We start from the raw sequence: 18942 nt of genomic DNA, 5'->3' as shown, positions 1-18942 counted from the left end.
ATTGTCACTCAAATAATTGGCGATTAACAATTTAATTGTGTATTTGTCGTTCATAATTACATTTCTCTTTGGCTTTTAGGCTTTGAAGTTGCATAATGGTAGATATGACACATAACCTAAATATACAAATACATTACTGACATATTTGACAACTTACTACTTAAAAAAAATAACATTGATAGTGTAAATAGCCGATCTACAAGCTCACAACGCGTCGCGATGCGACGCGTTGTGAGCTTGTAGATCTGCTATTTCCACTATTTCTGATATTTTTCAACATTCACGATAGAGAGTATGCGTGTGACATCACTGTTGCTGGAAGTTATGTGGGAACACGCCTACTGAGTGGCAAAAAACTCATTTCTGCCATTGACAGCCCATACATCCAAACAGAAAAGTCCTTTCTGATTGTATTAAACAAAGTTAAACTCACCAACATTGCGGCTGTACTGAAAGCTTGAATTATCCTCTTTCTATCTGCACATTTTTTGTTTCATAAAAATCCACCATAGGCATGTTATGAGCTACTATCTGTCAAGACATTCTGTGCAGGTTTTTATTTTTCCAAGTGTCAGAGTTTGGAAGCACTCGTTTTCTACAACACAACATCCTGCTGCCTCCTGCATTATGTGCAAATTAGAAACAGGTGGTATGCAGGGGCGTTGAGTGATTTGCAACTAGCACTTCCAAACTCCAATGCTCCATGCTGCTCAATGTTTTGCCACTCAGTCTAGATTAGGAGGGCGGGTCCCAGTGGACTTGCATACCCTCTATTATGACGATTATGACAAAATAATTGCGATCATGTCAAATGATCGCGATTAGACGACCGTGTCATAACTATTATGTCTGTGTTGTCGTCCCTCCACGCAGCCTGGCGGAGGACCGGGGCTGCTCGCCGTACGACCAGGAGTCCATGGCCATCATCCACCTGAACAACACCACCGTCATGTACCTGAAGGAGGTCACCAAGTTCCTGGCCATGGTGTGCTTCCTGCGCCAGGAGAGCTTCGAGAGGAAAGGTCAGTGCACCGGTGGCGTCAGTTCAGCAAAGGCTAGGGCAGGGGTTTTCAAAGTGGGTGACGGGGCACCCTGGGGTGCCGCAACGGCAGTCCAGGGGTGCCGCGAGATCATTTGATAATATTTGGAATTCATTTGGACACTTGAAAAAATATTTAGTATCCTTTTAAACTTGAAGTACAACGTTATTTCCAGTCAGTTCTAACCAAAATGGCTGTTATCTCAATGTTTTCCTCACAACATAATCACTAAAATATCGTCACTGTCGGGCAGAAACCTCGTATCTCCAAGTTTCAAATGTGTACGTCTTTTGGTACAAGACGCACAAAACAAGTGAAAACAGCCGATCTACATGTGCTTGTAGATCTGCTGTTTTCACTAGTTTAGTACATTTTATAGATGATATACAAAACAAACGGTTTTGGACATACAAGGTTTCCACCCGACAATGACGATATGCTATAAATATAAGGTGCTGGGAGTGAAAATTATAATGTAGGGGTGCCTCGGATTAAAAAAATATTTATTGGGTGCCCTGAGACAAAAAGGTTTGGGAACCCCTGGGCTAGGGTATGGGAGTCCTCGTGCGTACGCCCGCAGGGCATGCGCGAAAAATAGGATTTTGACAGTTTTTTTTCTCCCGGTTTCTACGGTTTCTTGGGCTGGATATGGCAGCCTGGAATGGTTGTTCAAGTGCAGCTAAACTTGGCATGTTAGTAAACGTGCCGCAATTAACAATAATGCATTGCACCTGTGCAGCTGACCTGCGGAACCAGGGAATATACCATTTTGTCAAGATGGGGAGAATACAAGTGTGGAGAATATACTTATAATACATTGTTAAAGTGACCATTTTGTTAAATTTAGCATTTGTAGTTATTTTACTGTAATTTAACAACATAATAACCAGCACAGATAGACAAAGAGACATTCATGGATTTATATTTATACTGTACACACCCGCTCCACCCCTCATCTGCGCACAGTGCTCAGACAGGTAAAAGAACGAACGCTCGTTATGGCGCGGCGGAAATGTGAAGCAAAGAACGAGCGCTCGTTTAGCAGTAAAATAGTTAACCTGCTAGTCCAACTCTACTGCAGTATATTTACAGTACAGTAAGTCAAAATGCTTAGTAGTCCAGGCGTTTCGGGCAGTATTTTGATGTAATCGTGCACTTTATGAAAGAAGCATGAAATTTGGCACACAGTTAGAACATGCCATATGGAACATTTTTGGCTATAGGGGCATTGCAGATTTGTCTTGGGAAACCTGTGGGAGCCAATTAAAGTTGGGCTCTCATAGACTTTACTATAGAGTAAAATAATATAAAAAATACATATGCTTTAAGTAGCATGTAAGGGGTCAAACTAGGTGTTTTTGGGGATGCTGAATCCAATGCAAACATTTGTTTTGCAGGAAAAACATTCCTTGGGCTAAAAACGGACCCCATAAATCTATGGTTTAGTGATGAGTCATCACTTTTCAAAGTTTAGTGGCGGCCGTTTCTCGGAAAGGAATGTTTTTTGTGCAAAACAAATGCTTGCATTGGATGCAGAATCCCGAATAACACCTAGTTTGACCCCTCACATGCCACTTAAAGCATATTTATTTTTTGTATTTATTTGACTCTATAGTAAAGTCTATGAGAGCAACTTCGATTGGTTCCCACAAGTTTCCCAAGACAAATCTGCTATGCCCCTATAGCCAAAAATGTTCCATATGGCATGTTCTAACTGTGTGCCAAATTTCATGCTTCTTTCATAAAGTGCACGATGTTTGCCTGAAACGCTCGGACTATAGAGAGGGCCTCCATTCTTTCTGGTAATGAGTGATGGTTTCAGTAATTCATCGTAGTTGCCGGTGACCTCATGTCAAAGCCTCCGTCAGCTCCACTCATCTCGAAATCCACTTTTCATGCTGTTGTTAATGAGCGTCCATCCATATGCAGAGAACCATATTCATTGAGATCCATCGTTTTGCACCGGACTGCTTTGACCTTGTAAACTCCACGCTGCTCACCGTTCCCTCTGAGCCTTGTATTCCAGTTAGCAGATCATTTTAAATGCTGGCGATTCAAATAATGTGGAGGGGGAAAAAATAACGGTAGCTCTGTTATCATATCCATATTTTATTCTATGAAGTTGGTTGTTTGAACTGATATTCCTTGGATTCGAAAATCAGGTGCTGAAGCCAAAAAAACGTGTATGACTTGCCAACTGGATTTTACAGGGAATGGAATGAAATCGACCCTACAGTAAGGTAAAGTTAGCCGAGTGTTAGACCAATCTGGGAACTAAATCAAAAACCAATAGCTTTCTTCACAAAATGTGTTCATAAAAGTGTCTACTATCACCTCTGAACTTTCTCAATCACAACTCCCTTCGGAAACTTTGTGGGAGCCAATCAAAGTTGGGGGTATCGGGATACCTGGGCCTCGGATTAAAGGGGATAAAATTATAAAATATGAGCATATGGGGTGTGTAATTGGGCTGCTGAATCCATTCCAACCATTAGTTTACAGTTAAAATGACTCCTTGGCCATAAAAAAGGCCTAATTGGCTAAGGCCTAGCCAATCATGTCCTTCGAGTTCACCTGTGTCCTGTTAGTCCCTATGTTTTAAACCCTTTTGAGTGTTCCTTGTCAGATTGTATCATGTTATCCTGTGTGTCATGATGTGCGCTTACCCACCTGATCTTGAATAGTTTTCATTAATTCAAACCCTACTCCAACCATTTTTTTTATTGCCAATATATGTCTCGTGGCCTATTTTATGGCCAAGGAGTAATTTTTACTGATAACTAATGGTTGGAATGGATTCAGCAGCCTCAAAATACCCTAATTACACACCTCATATGCTCACATTGGCCATTTTTATTTTTCCCCCTTTAATCCTAGGCCCTCGGGATACCCCCAACTTTGATTGGCTCCCACAAAGTTTCCGAAGGGAGTTGTGATAGAGAAAGTTCAGAGGTGATAGTAGTCACCTTTATGAACACATTTGTGAAGAAAGCTATTGATTTAGATTTAGTTCCCAGATTGGTCTAACACTCGGCTAACTTCATATATCTCACCAAATTCTGGGCCCTGGGTACAAGCATTCACTGCAGGGCCCCCATGAATGTTCTTCATAGGGGGAGGGGGTTTATCCCATTTAGACTGGGAACGCATTATTACGCGTTATTTTGTGTTTAAACTATGGAAAAATAGCAGATGTACAAGTTCACAGCGCAGCACCGAGTGCCGCGCTGTGAGCTTGTAGATGTGTTTTTGGAAAATGTTGACAATTTGTGCAAGTCTTTGAATATTTCAAATCCTTCTAACGTTTTTTGAAAAACCTCTGTTTCTATGTCAGTGGTGCTCAAACCTTTTCATGTCAAGGACCCCCAAAATTGCACGGACGCTTAAAAAAATAAATACATATAAATACATATACCGCATACAAGCTCACAGCGTGCCACTCAGTGCCGTGCTGTGAGATTGTATATCTGCTATTTTTCAATAGCTAAAGTATAACATAATTAAGGCCCCTCCACCTTGGGCCCTAGTAACTCCGTCCCACTCCCCCCTCCCCCCCTTGTGACGCCCCAGCACAGGGGTGGGGTGGGGTGGGGTGGGGTGGTGGTGGGAGCAAAAAAAACGAAACGAAAAAAAAAAAATCTTTAGCGCAGAGTACAAAGCAGCAGCAGCAGCAGGAAAGAATGCGCTTTGAGCAAGGAGGTTTAAATAGCCGATCAGCCGTTTTCTTGAAAAAAAAAAGAAAATCTGTATTCTACAAGCTCACCCATTTTCATAAGATGTAACCTCTTTCAATTCAAGTGCTTATCAGGGTGGGGTTTCCCCAGTTCAAATTATGATTATTTGGGAGGGGGCGCAGCCCGAAAAGTTTGAGAACCACTGATCGACCCATTAAAATCCAAGTGTTGGTCTGAGCGTGAAATGGAATCAAAATGAATTGACCCTATGATCCGTAAAATAACAATCATCTACAAAATCAAAGTATTAATCTAACTATGAAAAGTGTACTTAATGGAACCTAATGGACCTGCAATAATGTCGGGGAGGCAGGGTACTTTACTCTAAGATATAATAATTAGACCAATAATTTATATTTTACTGTTGCACATCTACACAGTTTACTCGTAAAATGTGGATTCACCACGTTGGATCTCAAAAGGTTTTGCAGAGCAATTTCATTCATTATCTTTTATTTTAGGTAATTATCGCATGATTTAAGGACTTTGCACACAGGCGCGATTTTCAACCATTGTGTTTTACCCGTTTGGTGCATGATTAAAACGCATTGGATTTGGTGTGCAAGGCTGTGTGGAATCCACACTGCGGATCTGAAAAGGAGTCATAAAAGGAGTCAATGATTTTTTACAACATGCGACAAGACGCACAAATCGAACTGGGTTCGATCGGGAAAAAACGCACTGCCGCAGCCACCTGCCGCATGGCAAATTTGGAGCCAGTGTGCATGAGGTCATAGAGAATCATTGTTTTCTTTAAAAAAAAAAAATTGTTTTTTCTGTGTGAAAAAAAAACGTGTCTGTGTGCAAAGCCCTTTAGTGTATTCTTTAACATCGGATTGTATATTAGTAAACATACTTTTCATGGCAGACTGTGGATGTTTTTCGTATAACATGAAACGTGCATCTGTTCCCACTTTGCACCGTTTTTTTGGTAGCACCTTTCATTATAGTCTCACTATGGACATAAGAAATCTGGAGATAAGGATGTTTCAGCAGCGATCTATCTATCATTACCCCTGCTGCTAACCCTTCCCACGAGCTCCAAGAGAAGGCGATACGAGTGGTTGTTCATAACGGCGCCCAGCTCCCCCGCCCGCCCCCACCGGAGTAGCCCCCACCAGGGAGCTGTAATAGCCAGCCTGTTCAGGCATGCTCGTGTCGCCTGAAGGCAAGCGGGGAGGTGGAGGTGAATCCCCGGTCATGTCATTCTAGTGTTGGTGATTTTCTTTTTTTTTTTTCTTTTTTGGTTCGGTAATTTCTGTGGTGGAAAAGGTACTTGTATTCCTTACTTAAGTAAAAGTATAAATACCTCCATATACAAATATTCTGTTACAAGTAAAAGTCTGGAATTCAAAATGTACTTGAGTAAAAGTATTGAAAGTATTGGCATCAAAATGTACTTAAAGTACCTAAAGTAAAAGTACAAAATGTATGAAAATAGCCGATCTAAAATAGCCGATCTACAAAATAGCCGATCTACAAGCCTCAAGCATCGCGACGCGTTGTGAGCTTGTAGATCGGCTATTTTCAAATAGCCTATGGTATAAAAATAGGGCTAATGTGGTTTATGTATGTTTTATAATATTATAATTTATATCTGCAAAGTAACTAGTAACGTCAAGTTTTCAAATAAATGTAGTGGAGTAAAAGTACAATATTTGGATCCCAGATGTAGTGGAGTAGAAGTAAAAGTTGGAAATATTAAAGTAAAGTACAAATACCTCAAAATTGTACCTAAGTAAATGTACTTAGATACTTTACACCACTGGGTAATTTGCACAACCAAGCCACTTCCTTGTGTTCAGCTATCTGTTTTGCTGTGCGAGTGTCGTGTCGCCCACAACATCAGCCGATTTCACAAAGTAGCGTTGTTATGTATAATGTTAGAAGGGGGAGGGGAGAAAACATAAGAAATGGTAATGGTCACTGTGCCGAGGCTTGAAACAAGCTGCCCAGGCTAGCGCTGGCTGACGCAAGGAGGTGGCAAGAAAGTGGAAGATTGCAAAGTCAACTCCACTGCACCCACTGGCCCTCTGTTCGGCTTTCTGTGTGTGTGTGTGTGTGTGTGTGTGTGTGTGTGTGCGTGGGTGTGTGTGTGTGTGTGTGTGTGTGTGTGCGTGGGACGAAGCAGTCATCTGATGGTCCTGGCGGATACACTGCGCGGAAACACTGATGGTGATTTTCAACCGTCGCCTTCTCGCAGCGCTAGAAGGAGAGATGTACTGTACAGTATTATGACAGAACTGTGCTCTTGTTATCATGTCAGGATAAATTCACGGGTCTAATTATGTTCTCAACCTTTTATGTTGGAAGTGTTTCGTCAGAGCTTATTTTAATGGTCAATGCCATGATTCTTTTTCTATGTCAACATATAGAGCATCGCAGCGGAAGTGGTTTACTGGGGTCACTTAAAAATCGTCTATTTTCACAATTTCTGCCTCTAATATTTGACAATTTGGCCAATGTTAAATTTGTCATTTTAGAGGTATTAAAAAGTCCTTCAATTGTCACTTTAGAAATGTGCATACACCCTCTTTAAACTGCAACTTTATGTTGGTTTGTTAACTGTTGAGTGAGAAAACAATGTTGCACATTAATCATCTGGGGACCCCCCAAAATAATTTGGGGACCCCCCTCCCCCCTGGGGGTCCCGACCCACAGGTTGAGAACCACTGCTCTAAAACAAAACCATCTTTTCCACCGTCTGCAGTCGTCTTTCTGGCTCCCAAATTGATATTTAGTTGGCCGTTGACCCTCATCTGAAAAGGTTTCGTGGCAGGCACACAGCAGAAGATTTATGTAAATAAAAGAAGAAAAAAAAGAACAGGTAGGTGTGCAGCCCCTAGTGCAGCCCTGGGGGCAATTGTGGCACGAAGGCAGATTTTCATATGGCCCGCGGCTTTCTTCCCAGAATGCATTATTTATGATTTACCGGTATAAAGTGAAATTCGTGTATTGAAGTTACTTTTGTGTTTTGAAATTAACCTGGTCAAATAGGCCATTTCTCAATAGAATCTGAGTCCTAACTGCTTGCATTGAGTGGCTCAGGGGTAGAGTTGCCGACCTAGAACACGGCGGGTTCCCAGTTCGATCCCGGGCTCCCCCAGAGTTAGTGTCGAAGAGTCCTTGAGCAAGACTCTGAACCCTTAGTTGCTCCCTGTGAGCAGGTTGGTGCCTTGCTTGGTTTACTCCGCCATCGGTGTATGAATGCGTGTGTGAATGGATGAATGTAATGCACAATCTATGTAAAGTGCCTTGGATAAAGGCGCTACATAAATGCACCATTTACCATTTACCAGTGAAGGAAAAATACAGCCCCTTTCATCAGCGTCGCGAACGGAATTCATCAGCGAGAAAGAATGTAACAAACACAAATCTGAATTGCCAGTTGATGCAATCAGCTCCACATTCACAAAGTGGATGCTATACCGCCATCATTATTGATTGCATAATTCATCTGCATACATCGTTTCTGTCTGAAGGCTTAGCCCATTAAGACCTGAGGGCGACTTCTTTTCTTTTATATATAATTTTTATCCCACAGTTTTGCAACCCATTTTCTCACCCAGTGCCAACTACCTAACCTGTAGTCCTGGTTTCCACTCTCCCTCTGCCGCGCCAGGGGAATTGGGGAGCACCTGGCTGGCTAGGGGGAGGTAGTATAGAAACCAGGACTGCTGCATGTTTTTGTGAGGGCATCTACCCTAGGAGACACGGGGAGAACATGCAAACTCCACACAGAAAGGCCCTATCGCCAACCCCACCTAGGGTGTGGGTGCTGATGACACGGAGGAGAGAACACTCCCCCAGCGCCCACAGCGTCCCCCGGCGGGAATTGAACCCAGGACCTTCTACCTGTGACCCAATTATTACATTAATCGTCTAATCGCAATTATTTGACATAATCGTCATAATCGTTTCCATGTTGAAAAATGTTCATGCATTTTCAACCAAAAGAAAATAGTAGAAATAGCCGATCTGCAAGCTCACCACGCGTCGTGGTGCGGTGGTCCGGGCACCCTATAGGCTGCAATGCCAGCCTGACAGCCTGTCGCGGGTTCAAATCCCGATCCCGAAAATCTTTGTGTCACTCCCCATCATGGCCCAAAAACCAATCTTTAAAAATAAAAGTGTTCTCTTGAAAAAATAGATATGTAAAGATTTGTTAACGATTGTTAACGACCTAAATAAAAAGGCTCATCAGCTATGAGCTTGTAGAGCTGCTATTGTTTTCTTTTTTGTTTTATCCCATGATTTTTGTAACCCATTTTCATTCACCCGGTGTCAATCAATGGTGAAAGTGAGCCGGAACGGCCGGAACCCCCGTTCCGTTAAAACATTCGGGGCCGGAACGGCGTTCCGTTAAGAAGAGGAGAAGCCAGCTGTCAAAATCCCATGTTAAATAGCCAGCCACAAACGCACGTCCAGGAAGAAAACAATAGCCTATACTAAAGTCAGATTAACATACAGTACACAAGTGTTACTAGTTATATTTTCTGATAAAGTGCTTCTAAATTATTCCCGTGGGTTTGTGTAGGTCAGTGTGATCCAGTCTGTTTGCGTTTCAGTGTTTGTTTGACACGGAGCGAGTGGGTGGGACGTTCGCGAACGAATCGAGTCTTTTGAACGGCTCTTTGAAATGAACGATAGGATTCGGTTCACAGTAGGGAGCCGTTCCTTTCTAATGAACAGTGGTGGGAAAATTACTCAATTTCTTTAGAAATATCAATACTGCAATCAAGTAGAAGTTTGGAATGTTAATGTACTTGAGTAGTAGAAGTATCAAAATGTAGGCCTACGTCTTTTGAACGGCTCTTTGAAAGGAACGGATCCCAGAGATCCGGCTCACTTCAAAGAGCCATAAATCCCATCTCTAGGAGGACTCGTGTCTGTGCCTGCATGCGGCAATAAATGCAGAATAGACCAAAATGATTCAATTCTGCATCTGGAAATGGGAGATGTAGTGGAGTAGAATTAAAAGTATTGGAAATACTCCAGTAAAGTAGGCTAGGCTATACTTAAATACAGTACTTTAGTAAATGTAGGTCTACTTAGTTACTTTAGATAACTGGTTATAATAATATTAATAATAATATATATAATAATATAATAAATATAATAATATATATATATATAATATATATATATATATGCTTACCCTTCTGTATGGAACAATGAACAATATGAAGAGGCTTATTATAGAAGGGCAGCAGGTGGGCCTCCCAAAATGCAGGTTTCTATGCATTTCAGGGGTTTTGGGGGATTAGAGCCTCCCAAATTTTTTTCGGCCGTGCGGCGACAGTTCCGGCAAGAATTTCAAACCACTTTCACCACTGGTGTCAATTATCTAATGTAGTCCTGGGCGCTACACTCCCTCTGCCAACCTGTGAGGACAACTCCCGGTTGCAGCCCGTACTGAATACAAAACACTGATGCTGACCTTCAAAGCAGCCAAAGGTATGGCAACTCCATACCTCCAAAACCTGATCAACCTCTACATCCCCACCTGTTCACTTAGATCAGCCAATACAGGGATGCTGACAGAACCTTTGCTAAAAAACCCAGGACAAAAATCCACTCGTCCTAGACGGTTTTCTCTCCTGTCCCCCAAACTGTGGAATACACCCCTTGTCGCACTTAGAACTAGCGGTGGTCGTGCTTGCATAACATCCTCAGACTAGGATTTGAGTCTAGGATGTACAGGCTATGCTACACACACATGTTTTGCTATGGCAAAACGCTGAGGAAAAAGGCTACAGACATACGACATATGACATCACTAGACAAACATGATGCTACGTACACACATTTTGCTATGACAAAATGCTGAGGAAAAAGGCTACAGACACACGCACAGCCACTCTATGGAGCGGTTTACGTGCTACACACACGTTTTGCTATGGCAAAACACTGAGGAAAAAGGCTACAGACACACGACATGTGACATCACTAGACAAACATGATGCTACGTACACACATTTTGCTATGGCAAAACGCTGAGGATAAAGGCTACAGACATACGACATATGACATCACTAGACAAACATGATGCTACGTACACACATTTTACTATAGCAAAATGCTGAGGAAAAAGGCTACGGACACACGCACAGCCACTTATAGGTGGTTCAAAAAACAGGTAAAGAAACCTGTGGAAAAAATGCATTTGCAGGACATTTTCAGTAAAAGAGCAATAAAATACTGAAGAGTTGAAACAGCACATCTGTATAGCTAAAATCTAAACTGACACGGTACGCTTTCCCGGTTTTAACGTGATAGAATATGCTCCTTTTCAAAGCACTCCCATTATGCTTCCTTATGAACAAAGGGCATCGGTGACAGCGTGCAGGGGCGTCACCCAGGGGGAGTAGGGCCCAAGGTGAAGGGGCCTTAATCATTTTACACTTTATCTGCGCTGCGAGCATGTAGATCTGCTATTTTTGAAAAGTCATGAAAACGTGTGCAAATCTTAGAATATATATATATGTATTTTTAAACGAACATTTGCAACTCAGTTTTTGCTTCTGGGGGGTCCCTGGAACAACATGTTTTGAGATGGGGTTCCGTGGCCAGATACATGTCATTTTGGGGGTCCTTCACATGAAAACGTTTGAGCACCACTGACATAGAAACTGACATGTTTTTTTTTTTCAAAAAACCTTGAAATATTTGAAATATTCAAATACTTGCACACATTTTCACGATTCTTCAAAAATGGCAGATTTACAAGCTCGCAGCGGGGCACTCGGTGCCGCGCTGTGAGCTTGTATATCTGCTATTTTTCAATAGTTAAAGCACAAAATAATGCGTTCCCAGTCTAAATGGGTTAAACCCCCTCCTCCCCCTATGAAGAACATTCATGGGGGGCCCGCTGTGAATCCTTGTACCCAGGGCCCAGGATTTGGTGTGACACCCCTGACGGCGCGCTCGCCTCGTTCGGCTGACCCTCGAACCCAATTAGGGATGATTGTTAAGCTCACATTTACCGAGATCAGATCTTTCCTCAAAACGCACGAAAGCGACACGGAAAAAAGGATTAGCAAATGTATTTCTGCATTTCAAACGTACAGTAAATGACCCCAAAGGATTTAAAGTTTGTCAGCGCACGCAAAAATCCACATAATATAAGGTTTGCAATGTATTTCTGATGCAGTGGTGGTAAAGTAACTAACATTTACTCAAGTACGCTAAAGTAAGTAAGCCTTGTACTCAAGTCCAATTTTGACGTCTTCTTTACTTATAGCCGGGGAGCCACAGGCCCAAAAGCTCAAAGAATAGGATTTTACCTGTGACGTCATGACATACTTTTTATTATTGTTTTTTCTATTAATTTGGTCATTAAGGTACACAGAATGAGAGGCCTGCTCTGTCGGAAACATTGCGAAAAAAAAGTTATGGCCATTTGTATCACTGTCCCATCGACTTCACTATACAGGAAAGAAACACACCAAAAATAAATATGCTTTAAGTAGCATGTGAGGGGTCAAACTAGGGGTTCTTGATGATTCCGAATCCATTGCAAGCATTTGTTTTGCATGAAAAACATTCCTTGGGCTAGAAAACGGACCAAAATAACCGTGAAAAGTGATGACTCATCACTTTTCACAGGTTTGAGAGGCTGAAATCTAGCCCAAGGAATGTTTTTCATGCAAAACAAATGCTTGCAATGGATTCAGAATCATGAAGAACCCCTAGTTTGACCCCTCACATGCTACTTAAAGCATATTTTTTGGTGTGTTTTTTCCAGTATAGTGAAGTCAATGGGAAACTTTTTTCGCAATGTTTCCGGCAGAGCAGGCCTCTCATTCTGAGTACCTTATTGACCAAATTAATAAGAAAAACTAAATTTGGAGTATGTCATGACATCACAGGTCTTCTCTCATTTTGGCACAGTGGCTCCCCGGCTATTAACTGGATTATTTCCAATTTTCAATACTTCTACCCTTCCACATCTCAGAGGTAAACATTGTACTTTTACGCCACTACAATTATTTGAAAACGTTAACTTTTAAAATGAGAGTACTTTTTTCCCCACCACCACGCTTCAGTATGTTCTCACTGGATTGATTGACAGGCAGTGATGGCTGGATGCATGATGCTATCTATCCACTGCTGTCAGTCAAAGCCCTATAATTCACAATATAACCATCATAAAAATATCAACTTGGTATGGAAACGCTGAACAGACTTTAAGCTCGTTGAGTCATAACCTTTTTTTTTTTTTTTCTCGCTATGCCAATTATTTCCCTGCACACATTTATTTGTTTTATTCACTCGCGGTTGTAGCCTACTGGCTCACCTTGCCCAATGAGGAGCCCCCACTGGGAGGGCATAGAGGTTAACCCCGCGTAGCCAGGCTTACTGACCTGCGAAGAGAAAAGCCTGCTGGGCATGATATGAGGCAGAGAGAGTTCTAGGAGGCGGGGCTTTGGCCGTGTGAATTTTCAAAATAATTCACTAATAAATGAATGGCCATATATGGAGAGCTCGGTGTTATCTCCATATTTGGGAAAAAACGTTTTCAAGCCAAGGACCCCTTAGCTGAGAGAGAGATGAAGCAGGGACCCCCTCTACTAGCCTGGCGTTGCTCGTACAAATTCCTCACTGCGTATCGGATATTAGTCTGGACTCGCGAGTAGAATTTTCATTTTCAAGGGGTGGGTTCAAAAAATGGCTCTGGACACGATTGGTTAGACCAGACCAATGCTGAGCCCTGATTGGTTCCCCCACATTTTGGGGGAGAGGAAATGGATTCACAATTGAGCGGGGCCAGACCCATATTTGCCAAGGGCGGATTGGTCTGGTTCCAGGCTACCCCTTTAGATATTGTATAAATGTGTGATGCAGATTTTCATGGATTTCATAGATTCATGTTGTCAATGTGTATTTTCAGACATTTAACCACTTAAATCGTCTATTTTGTAAACGCGACCTTTCACTCTGCACTGCTCTTTTTTACCTCTACACCAAACCTATTTGCCGAAAATAGCCGATCTACAAGCTGTGAGGCGTTGAGAGCTTGTATATCTGCTATTTTCGGCCAAAGTTCTCCTCGGAATAGGGATGTGAGGTTTCAAGTTGTTAATCTAAAAGAATCATCCTATCACACAAGGATGTGGCGGCCCGCCTGTATCAACTCTGAGGACCCCCTAGATAGGGGTCCCGGAGCCCCTGTTGAAGACCCCCCTGTTGGTCTACACGTTGGGAGCGGGCCGCCTTTCACCGTGCTTCTTGGTGAAGTCCGCTGCGTTCTTGAAGAACCACTTGCGGTCTTTGGTGTATTCGTCGTCCAGGTCGGACCTCAGAGAGTGATCGATCGTATTTTGTGCTTTTAACTATTGAAAAATAGCAGATATACAAGCTCACAGCGCGGCACCGAGTGCCGCGCTGCAAGCTTGTAGATTTGCTATTTTTTTTTCTTTGCAAGTCTCTGAATATTTCAAATTCTTCTAAGTTTTGTCTTGGATAAAACCTAGGTTTTTGTGTCAGTGGTGCTCAAACTTTTTCGTGTGAAGGACCCCCAAAATGATATGTATTTGGCCACGGACCCCCCATCTCAAAATATTTAGTTCCAGGGACCCCCCCCAGAAGCAAAGTTTGAGTTACAAAGGTTCACTTAAAAAATACATGTACATTCGAAGATCTGCACACATTTTCACGACTTTTAAAAAACAGCAGATCTACAAGCTCGCAGCGGGCCGCCTTTCACCGTGCTTCTTGGTGAAGTCCTCTGCGTTCTTGAAGAACTTCTTGCGGTCCTTGGTGAATTCGTCTGCCAGGTCGGCCCTCAGAGGGTGATCGGGCTCCGGCTCGTTCACCATGGCAATGAGGGTCTCGAGCACCTGCTCCACCTTGGTGGCTGGCTTCCAGTTCTCCGTGTTGATGATGGGCAGACACACCTGTCCTTTCTGGTCGATGTTGGGGTGGTAGATCTTGGTCTTGAACAGGATCTTGGGAGGCTTGAAAGGGTACTCCTTGGGGAAGTTGATCTCGATCCTGAAGGCCCCCTTGTCGTAAGGCTTGCTGTCGGGAACGATGAGCCCTTGCCACTTCAACACGTTTGACTCGTCGACTTGGATGTTCCGGAAGTTTGTCATTGCGGACTTGCGGATGTCCATGAGTTCCTTGTGAAGCCTTCTGGTCGCTGCCATCTTGAAACTACTGGGAAAAAAATGTAATTATCTCGTATAACTCTCACTGTATGGGACGTTGGCACTTAATCTTCAAGGGGAAGCTGCAAAAAGCAATCGGATGCTTGCTCAGACCTGCTAATGGTCTCGTGTTTATTTGACGAACCATTTTAAAGGACATGATTGCGATGACCAACAGCGTGATGTAGTTGCAAGATGTTGTCACAATGTTATGATACGTTAAAATCATTGCATTCCGTAAACGTGTCCTTATTCGCCAATAGATGTGTACTGTGTTTAGAAGACATGGCCCTGTGACGTGAACGGAGATGACGCAACTCTCCTTGAATGGCTCTGCCATTCGGCCATGCCCATATATAGACCACACTATGATGTCAGTACTAGGACGTCACATTGATGACATCATAGTACATCAGGGGTCTTCAACGTTTGCAGCCCAAGGACCCCTTAGTTGAGAGAGAGATGAAGCAGGGACCCCACAACCTGTTCATAGATTACATATAGTTTCATCGTTTGACAGCACAATCGTCAGTGTATTTTGGATGCATGTCAATTTGTGTTTTCAGATATTTAACCACTTGAACCGTCAATACTTAATAAACTTGACCTTTCACTCTGTACTTGTCCTGCTCTTTTTCCCCTCTACACCAAACCTCATTGCCGAAAATGGACAATCTACAAGCTCACAACGCCGTTGTGAGCTTGTAGATCTGCTATATTTGGCTAAAGTTCTCAAAATTTGGACACTAGGGTTCAAGTGGTTCATATAAAAAAGGAGAAAAAAAAGGTTTCTATCACACAAAGATTTGGAGGACCCCCTGTAGACTAGTAACTCTGAGGACCCCCTGTTGAAGACCCCTGTAGTTAGGTGCCGTTGAATATAGCATGTCTGTCCAAAGTGGCAGAGGAGAACAGAGGAGAGGAGATACAGGGCTCTATTTTCGGGGGAAGAGGGCCGAACTGAATCCACACCGAAATCCTGATGACGCGGGTTACTCCCGCGGGGTTTTGGCATTTGTGATATCAGGGGTTGTTTTTGATTAGAGCTCCACCTGTGTTGTCAACTGCAGTCACGTAGTCTGGAAAGGAAGTGAGACCGTGCGAACATGATGTGAAACGTGTCAGGTTAGCACAGTCTCACTTTTCAAATGACTGAATCTTGTTTCTTGTGTCCCAAAACATTAAAATAAGAGTTGGTTGTCTCGGGGCTGAAATGGCCCTCTAAAGCCTCTATCATAGTCTAAGGTGAAGAGCTATCACCTCACTGTCATGTAGTTTTCCAGCTATCACCTAAAAATGTATAACAAAGCCTAGTTCATAGCTAGAAAACTACACTGCACCGCAGACTGTACTATGATAGGGCCATAAGTTTAAATGACCAGTGTCCACCTGTAACTGTACTGTTCATTTCATACAGTACTTGGTTTCAATGAATGAACCCAGTACCTTTTACTGGGTTCGAAAATGTTGATTAAGGGGCGCCCGCTGGCCTAGTGGTCAAGGCGCATACCACATACTAGGCTATGATGCCTGCTGACGTCGCCGGTTCAATTCCCGATCCGGATGACCCTTGCCACATGTCATTCCCCATCTCTCTCCCAATGTCCTGTCAGTCTACTATCCTATCAAATAAAGGCATGAAAAGCCCAAAAACAAATCTTAAAAAAAAAAAAAAAATGTTGATTAATTCATTCTGATCTGTTTGAAAAATAGAAATGTACCCGCTACAGTTGTAACAAATAAAAGCCCGGGCCACTTATTAGACAATTTCAGGTATATATATTTTTTTTTTGTGTACACAGTGCTTTGGTTCAACGCCACTGTTTTATATTGTGCTCTATAAATAAACTGGATTTCATCGGATTGGATTGGATTTGAAAGCCTTTTTTTTTTTTATGTCAATTACTCAACATTCTGGCACGGCTGCTGGAGACGGCGGTCGAACCAGGGTGGTCGAACCAGGGCAGCGCGAGGGACAAATCGATCCAAAACCTTGAGAGGAGTGTGAAGCATTAACCCATTCAGGCCTGAGAAATACCCAACAAAAAATCTTCTAAATGTATGTTTCTATGATTAGTGGTTCTCAAACTTTTTAATGTCAAGGACCCCTAGAACTATATCATCATTGTCGGGTGGAAACCTTGTATGTCCAAAACCGTTAGTTTTGTATTTACCATTTTTAAAAAGCACACAACGCACACAACGCCTCGCAGTGCGAGGCATTGTGTGCTTGTAGATCTGCTATTTTCACTAGTTTTGTGCGACACTTTTGTATGATGAACTAGAGCAGGGGTCCTCAAATACAAATCTTGAAGGTCCACAAATATGTTTTTGAAACCGGTCTGGGTCCGGGGAAAAAAATAAAATAATAAACATATATATCCGCTTATTTTTATGTCGGTCAATCTTATATAGTAGGCAAAGATACAAAAAAGTAACAACAAGGGGTTGACACTATGGTCTCAGAGGCACTTGCCCGTCTGGCAAGTACAGGTCATGTTCTACTTGCCCTCAGGTCATGGCCACTTGCCCTCATAATCTTACATTAGGGATACCTTTCTTACATTATTTTACATTTGCTAATGTTAGTTTTTTTAGTAGTTTGTTGATGCAGTAATGGTCTTTTTCCGTTTCTTTCTTTATTAAAAGGGTCTCTAAATTATAACTTCACTGTCATCTGGCCTGGCCTGGCCTGGGGACTCTGAGTCCTCCAAAATCATTTGGGGACCTCACTTCACTTGACTAAAGAACAACAACCCATTGAAAGGAGAACAGTAGTAAATCAATGTGGAGCAGAGATATTTTGCACTAGTGTTAGTTGCTCTGGTTTCTTTTAACAAACTGGGATAATCTTCGAATAATTTATGCTTGTGTCGCAACATGAATATCGATCTGAAAACAAGTTGTTGCGCGTCGGTGACGATTGACGAAACGGCTCGTGGCTCACTCCTGTACTGTACCGAGTACTGCATGCAGCTCGCCATGCAGAAAGAGAGGCGGCCGTCACGGGCCGTGGCACGTCGCGACAAACTCTCCTGAGAGAAGATTACAATCCTGCAAACGTATTCACGTTGATGTTGATGTGCGTGAATGAAACCCACTGATTTATAACTAGTTGCACTGTTGCAGGCTGCAGTTAGAGCTAGCTGCTAGCTGCCTGCTCTGAAAGCTTCCACGCACGGTCTGTGGTGGTAACAGCCTGTCAGCGCGTCGTTGTCATAGAGATGACAACCCATAATACTACGTAGCCCGGCATCAGCCAATCAGCGCGTCGTTGTCTCTCTCTCTCACACACGCACACACACACACAGTCTCAGAGCGCATGCAATGAAGTGAACGAGAAGTGGAAACGAAACGTGGAGATATTTTCCGATTATTATTATTATTATTTTTTTTTTACTATAATTCGTCCTGGGTCCGGTCGGCGGTGAGAGATTTGAAGAAAAAAGAGTCACAATTTTTCAAAAATAGCAGATCTACAAGCTCGCAGCGCCGGCACTCACTCATCTGCCATTTCATTTTGTATTTTTTATACTAAAAGCAAACAAAGATTTGCGTTACCCCCGGTCTAAATGGCTTAAACTGCCTCATTATGTGCCTTTCTCCCCCCCCCCCCCCCCCTCCCCCCCGCAGGGCTTATCGACTACAACTTCCACTGCTTCAGGAAGGCCATCCAGGAGGTGTTCGACGTGCGGGTGGAGGTCCAGAAGAACCGCAAGCTCCTCAGCCAGAGGAGGTGGAGCCGGCAGGCCGTGACCAACGGCGGCCCCGGCGGCGGGAACCTGCACTGAGAGAGCAGGTGGCGGGGGCGCCGCCGCCGCCGCCATGGCGCCATGCAGGGACGTGCTGGCCATTGGGAAAAGCGGGACAACTCCCGAACGGTTCATTCACCGGCCGGTCCAGGCCGGGCCATTAGGAAAATAAATAAATAAAATGTTGGCCTTCGTTCCATTTTGGGGGCTGGGCGGCCAACAAATTAAATCGTCACTGTCGGGCAGAAACCTTGTATCTCCAAGT

General features: G+C 43.1%; 2 protein-coding genes across 2 annotated transcripts in view; one reads left to right on the top strand and one right to left on the bottom strand.

The window, feature by feature from the left end:
• rragd (ras-related GTP binding D) overlaps positions 1 to 18716 on the top strand; it is a gene marked incomplete at both ends in the record, with an annotated part of 97846 nt that extends 79130 nt beyond the window's left edge. Inside the window, 2 exons of the mRNA XM_080751150.1 lie at positions 874 to 1022; positions 18559 to 18716. Coding sequence (XP_080607276.1) covers positions 874 to 1022; positions 18559 to 18716 — 307 coding nt within the window. The remainder of the gene's footprint in view (positions 1 to 873; positions 1023 to 18558) is intronic.
• LOC308305466 (ubiquitin-conjugating enzyme E2 L3-like) lies at positions 13969 to 14931 on the bottom strand (the record flags this gene model as incomplete). The annotated part of the gene is made up of 2 exons (XM_080750262.1): positions 14459 to 14931; positions 13969 to 14074 (listed from the first exon to the last, which is right to left on the bottom strand). The coding sequence occupies exons 1-2, from the start codon at positions 14923 to 14925 to the stop codon at positions 13969 to 13971; spliced, it is 573 nt and encodes a 190-aa protein (XP_080606388.1). The 5' UTR covers positions 14926 to 14931.
• Positions 18717 to 18942: the final 226 nt, after the last annotated feature.

Source organism: Nannobrachium achirus (genome assembly GCF_963921795.1).
Source record: "Nannobrachium achirus genome assembly, chromosome: 20".
Lineage (NCBI taxonomy): Eukaryota > Metazoa > Chordata > Actinopteri > Myctophiformes > Myctophidae > Nannobrachium > Nannobrachium achirus.
This window is presented reverse-complemented; position numbering and strand designations above follow the sequence as displayed.